The 5,619-nt window shown below is 43.1% G+C and overlaps 1 protein-coding gene across 1 annotated transcript; it reads left to right on the plus strand.

The window, feature by feature from the left end:
• The first annotated feature begins 327 nt into the window (after positions 1-327).
• Positions 328-828, plus strand: MSGN1 (mesogenin 1). Its single transcript, XM_063291209.1, has one exon. The coding sequence runs from the start codon at positions 328-330 to the stop codon at positions 826-828; it is 501 nt and encodes a 166-aa protein (XP_063147279.1).
• Positions 829-5,619: the final 4,791 nt, after the last annotated feature.

Here is a 5,619-nt window from a genome sequence, read left to right on the forward strand (position 1 = left end):
CGCTCCCCTGCCCGGGCCGCCCCCTCCTCGCGCTCGCCCGCGCCTGAGCCGGAATGGGCTTTAGCCGAAGGGCGCTAATTGGCCTGGCGAAGCGGCGAAGACGCCGGGAATTCATTTGCCGCGCTGGGCCTCCTCGCGCTTCATTTGAATGCCGCCACTCCCCTGGCACTCGGTGGCCCCTTTGGTCACCCCGTCCCCCTCCCGCTCCCATAAAAGCCTCTCCCGAGGCCAGGACCCCCGACGTGGCTTGCAGGACGCCGCGGGCAGGACGCCGTGGCTCCTCGCCCGCCTAAGCCTCTGTCTCCTCGGGAAGGGCCAACGGAGAGCATGGACACCGAGCCCCCTCCCTTCTTCCCCTCCTCCTGGGACTGGAAGGCCGGCGGCGGGACTCTGGAGCTCGGCCAGAGCTCGCCCGCGCACAGCCTGTCGCCATCCCCGTCCTTCGACTCGTACACCTCCTCCCCTTATCCCCTGCTGGTGGACCTGCCCTGTGGCACTGGCGGCGGGAGCGAAGCGGGTGGCAGCTTGAGGGGGTACCCGCTGGGGGAGTTTCCTTCCGTCTACCTCTCGAGCCCCGGGCAGGGCCAAGGTCAGAAGGGGCCCAAAGGGCGGATGTCGGTCCAGCGCCGGCGAAAGGCCAGCGAAAGAGAGAAGCTGCGGATGAGGACGCTGGCGGAAGCCTTGCACACGCTGCGCAATTACCTCCCTCCGGTTTACACCCAGCGGGGCCAGCCTCTCACCAAGATACAGACGCTGAAATACACCATCAAGTACATCAGCGAACTCACGGACTTGCTGAACACCGTCAAGCAAGGACAGATGCCTTGAAGGCTTTGGGAAGCGTCTATCTGATTCTCCCACCTCACAGTCTTCTCATCTCCTTCTTAAAAAGTTAACATTTTAAAGGACAAATGTGGTAAAATCCCCTTCCAGTGGAGGACACAATCATGCAGCTTTGTTGGGAACAGTACAGAAGTGGTTTGCCACTGCTCTTTTCTGGGATGTGTCTGTTTTCCTGACTTTTTGATCTACATGCCTGGGATTTCCTCGTGGTCTCCCATCCAAGTACTGACCCTACTTAGCTTCCAAGATGGGTCAGCTATCGCCAGTTGCTCAGAGTCTGACAATTGTGGACTTGTTCAAAAGGCAATTTGGGTCTATCCATTATTCTAAGGGGTTATCTAATGATAGAGTTTGTGGTGTTTTGGGATGCTGCAGAAAAGGGTTACATTGGATAGACACTGAATCAAACATACATGCTGTTGGAACTTCCTTTTTAAAAAAATGCAATTAATATTAGTGTGCCAAATTTCATCTAATTGGGAATATATTGAGGTGGCAATCAATGGATTTCTTAAAAGAAAAATACTTCTCAAATTCCTGTGTATTTTTTAGTTATGTCTATTGGTTGATAGGCACTTTATATTAGCGGGAAGAATATTTGTATGCTTATCATACATTATGGTACTTTACAGTAGTGTCAGTGGGAAAAATCCTAAAACATGCATAAAAAGTTGCTTCTGATTGGAGTTATTTGTGTTACAAACCTAGCGTAATTGAGTTGAGTTTACATAGATGTAAATTGTATTTTTGATCAAATAGTAATCATGTTTTTTAGTATGGGAGGTCATCAATCTGGCCCAAAATGGTTGTCTTCACAATATGGAGGTCAGTTTTAATTTAGGTGCATTTACTATTTTTGTAAATATAGAACTGTTTTTAAATTGATAATTGGGCATTGTTCCATGTAACCATCCAAGCTGGGGGGGGGGAGTAAGTTGTGGGTGGGGTGGGGTTGTTTCTTTGATTTTTGTTTGTAAATGTCAGTAGCTCATAGAAGAGACCTACTTGCAGCACCCTAAGTTGGACACAATGCAGGCAGGATTAAGACTAATTCCAATGAAAGCATCTGGAAAACGTGACTGGAAAACGTTTCATTGACTTCAGTGGAAGTTATCCCCAAGTAATTTTTTTTTTTTGCCTACCAAGTGACATACACATTTGTCTATAAACGTAAGTGTTTGTTCAATAGCTGGTTAAAATACCTTAGATGTTTTTACCATGATAGAAGTTGATCATATAACTTCATTTGAAGTGCTTCTGTAGGAGAAACTGTGTGAAATCCAAATCAATACATGTGATTTCAGCTCGTGTGCAGACTAATTGTGGCTCCTTATGCAACGCTATATGCGCCATGTGCAGTTGAACCTTATGGGGACTGACACATTGATTGCACACAATTCTTACATAAATAGGCCTTTGAACAGGAATGTTATCAAATCTGAAGCAGCCCACCTTGATGATTTGGTTGCTGCTTTATTAGTTGTAAGACATTTTCAGCATCTTTTCTTACTGCTTGAAGATATGTTAGACTGTACATACATGTGCTAAATACCAAATAGTGGTTCTTGCGCTCTTGAGTTCAATGTGCCCATCACTGAATGAACAGGGCTCCTTTGGTAGACAGTATCTGTTCAGCTGATCTGGCAACAGCCCATTGCCTAGGGCATTTTCCAAACTGCATCACACACATCTCACTTTGAAAAAGATAACAAACTTTCAGCATGATACGAGTAAATTAGTTTCCTCAGGGCCCTCTTGGGTTAGGCTGGGGTGACATATCAGGAGGCACTGAGATCTATGGTGCTGCGTTTAAAGTGCAGTGTATCTAACTCTGGTCCTTTCGGTCCCCTCAGAATGTGATCCTTATTTTTCCTGAGAACGTGCTGGCAAGTCTTCTACAGTATTACAGATGAAGGGGAGGAAAGTAGATTTGCATACTCACAAATCATGTTTTATTCATGTATACTTCAAAAGTATCTCGGGGCTTTGGGGACAAACATAATCAGCTGGAGAGAATAAAAGGAAAGCTGGAGAGGATAAAAGAACAGAATGGTTTTGCCTTCCTAAACAAAGCATCATATAATCTCTTAGTCTTGATAAATAATTTCAAGGGATAGCAATGCTCTGCAATGGCCCAAAACCTGTCAGGGCAACACAGAAATTCTCCTTAGCCTAACAGCCAGCTTTCATTTCCAAAATCATGCCCTTAGCAAAGGCTGTTTTCTTTCTGGAAGGGCTCTGTGCTGTTCCATCACATGGAGGGAGGGTGTACTTCCCTGTTTCAGGAGCTGAGTGATACTCTTAATTTAGCATAACATTCAGGAAATCAGTGTCAAAGGCTACATAAATCACAATGTAAAGAGAAAAGGGAAAATGTACATTATCAATTCTGATTGAAAATTGATTGCACATGACCTCCCCCTACCCTCTCACAGCAACCAAAACAGAGGAGGGAGAACTGGTGCGTTGCTGCAATGCAGATGGACTGAAAAATAAAGCAGGTTCACCTTTTCCTTTCCCTGAAACACAGCAGTAGACAGTAGTCCCACATAATGCAGTCTGTTATAGGGTGTTGATTGGCCTAAGGTGAAAAAGGAATTATTAGAAATAATGGTACAGAAGGATGGATTTTCCTGAGTGTCCAATTTACATTACTGGCACTTATCCAATTGCATGATCTACAGTTTGTATTATTTATTTCACTTTCCTTTTACTTTTTTTATATCAGTATATGGGCATAGTTATGTATTTCCCCCTTTTATATACTAGTTACAAATATATTTACTTAAAAAAGAATGGATTTAAGGAGAGGAGGCTGCAGCCACTCTTTCCCACTCTGACTTTTCCATACCATGTGGGATTTTTCCTGAGGATATTAGTAACTGCGGGTTATTATGATGTACCAAGAAATAAACTTGAAGGATGCTTTTCTAAGGCACAACTTAAATCTTGACTGTATCTAAGAAATTGCTTCTTTGCTTTAAAGCTGAAACTTAATGCCAGCATACTGGGTAGGATCCAGAAGTACCCACTGGAAAAACATCCACCAGTGGAACATCTCTGCATAGAACCCAAATCTGCTTTGGTGGGGTGGGTTGTGGGTCATGCAGAGCTGAGCAGGGAGAGCTGAGGGAAATGCACAAAGGGAAGCATCTGGCATAACGTTGGATTTAGCCCACCTTTCAGTTAAGGCTGCAGGAAGAAAAAAAAAGTAATGCTGATTGTTTGTAACTCACTCTAGCTTGTATTTTATAAAAAGTAATTCTGAAGTAGGGAAACAATACAAATGTCAAGATTTAAAACAACACACACACTTAAACTGCAATACTTAAAACGACATCAGATTACAAATAATAATAAAAAAGGACAGGTTAATAATGGCCAAACTATGCTAACCGGCATGTTGAGTATGAGTTCAGCCAAGAAAACAAAGCAAATGGAAGGACCTTGAAACAGCCCAAAGAAGATGGAGGGCGGTCGATGGGCAGACTATAGAAACTGTCCTTTGGGTGGAAGGGAACTGGGGGGAGGAACAGAAGGAAGAAAAGGAGGAAGAGGAGGAAGAAGGAGGATGAGGAGAGGAGGAAGAAGAGGAGAAAGGAGGAGGAGGAGAGAGAGAGGGAAGGTCCCACTTGTTGAAGTATCAACACATGATAAATTTGATCAATAAATAAATAAATAAATAAAACATATTAGAATAATACCCAGTCTGCAGAAGTTGGGAGTGGGGATTAAGAAAGAATGAAAAAAATACCTTTAAAATAACTCCTTTGATTTTATAAACATCTCAAGGAGGACTGAGCATGCTGTATGTTGGGGGCTGTGTGTGTGTGAGACATTTGCCAAAATGGAAGGTGGGGTGGGGAATGGTTGGAATAATCTGAAGGGGCAAGCTATCTCTCCAGTTTTTATTATTATTATTATTATTATTATTATTATTATTATTATTATTATTATTTCCTTTCTGAAAAGCTTAAATAAGAGAAAGGCCGAGAGGTGGCTTGCCAACAGTTTGTAGCCCCATCCTTTCACTCTCTGATGCTTTCCGGACACGTTGGGCTGGCTAGGGAAGATGGGATGTATAGTCAAATAGATCTGGAAGGCCACAGGCTGGGCAGAATGAAATGATATGAGTTTCTCCGCAGGTACTAGAATGAACAACTGGACCTGTAAAACCCTTTTTGAAAATAAAAGAGAAACGACGCCTCCCGCCCCCGCAGGAAGCAAAGTGGGGCAAGGAAGCCGCTGGCGCCTTTGGCTGTAATTACCCAAGGTGCCCTCTGGAGGGAGCCCCATATTCCTCGCAATGGGAAAGTCAATCGGTAAAGATGATGCTTTAGGGATTTGTCTATGGGTAAGAGATGGGATATGGGATGAAGAGATAATTGTTTATAACCTTAGAGGGGGTGAAAAGTCACTAAATTTGTTTAGGCTTGTTGTGACGAAGGTTGGAAGTCACTTCTTTATATATTTCTTTTCTCTTTCTTTACTATATTCTTACTTTTTTCTTTCTTCTCTCTTCCATTTTTTGTTGCACCTTTTATTCTTTGTCTTCTCTTTCTTTAAGTTTAGTTTGTATTAGATTTTACTATTATAATCAAAATTCTTAATAATATTATACACACATACACACACACACACACAGACACAAACACAAAGGAAATCCAGTCAGTTGTATTTCCTAAGTAGCACAATGATCCAGCTCCTTTCTTGGCTTTTTAAATTCATTGTATCTCCTTTAGCTCAAAAGCAACATATCCCAGGGGTAGCTCATTT

This window comes from Candoia aspera, chromosome 1, assembly GCF_035149785.1.
Source record: "Candoia aspera isolate rCanAsp1 chromosome 1, rCanAsp1.hap2, whole genome shotgun sequence".
NCBI classification, from domain to species: domain Eukaryota; kingdom Metazoa; phylum Chordata; class Lepidosauria; order Squamata; family Boidae; genus Candoia; species Candoia aspera.

Excerpts from the sequence above, each read along its gene's own strand:
- MSGN1 (XM_063291209.1), top strand. The coding sequence starts at position 328 with ATGGACACCGAGCCCCCTCCCTTCTTCCCCTCCTCCTGGGACTGGAAG.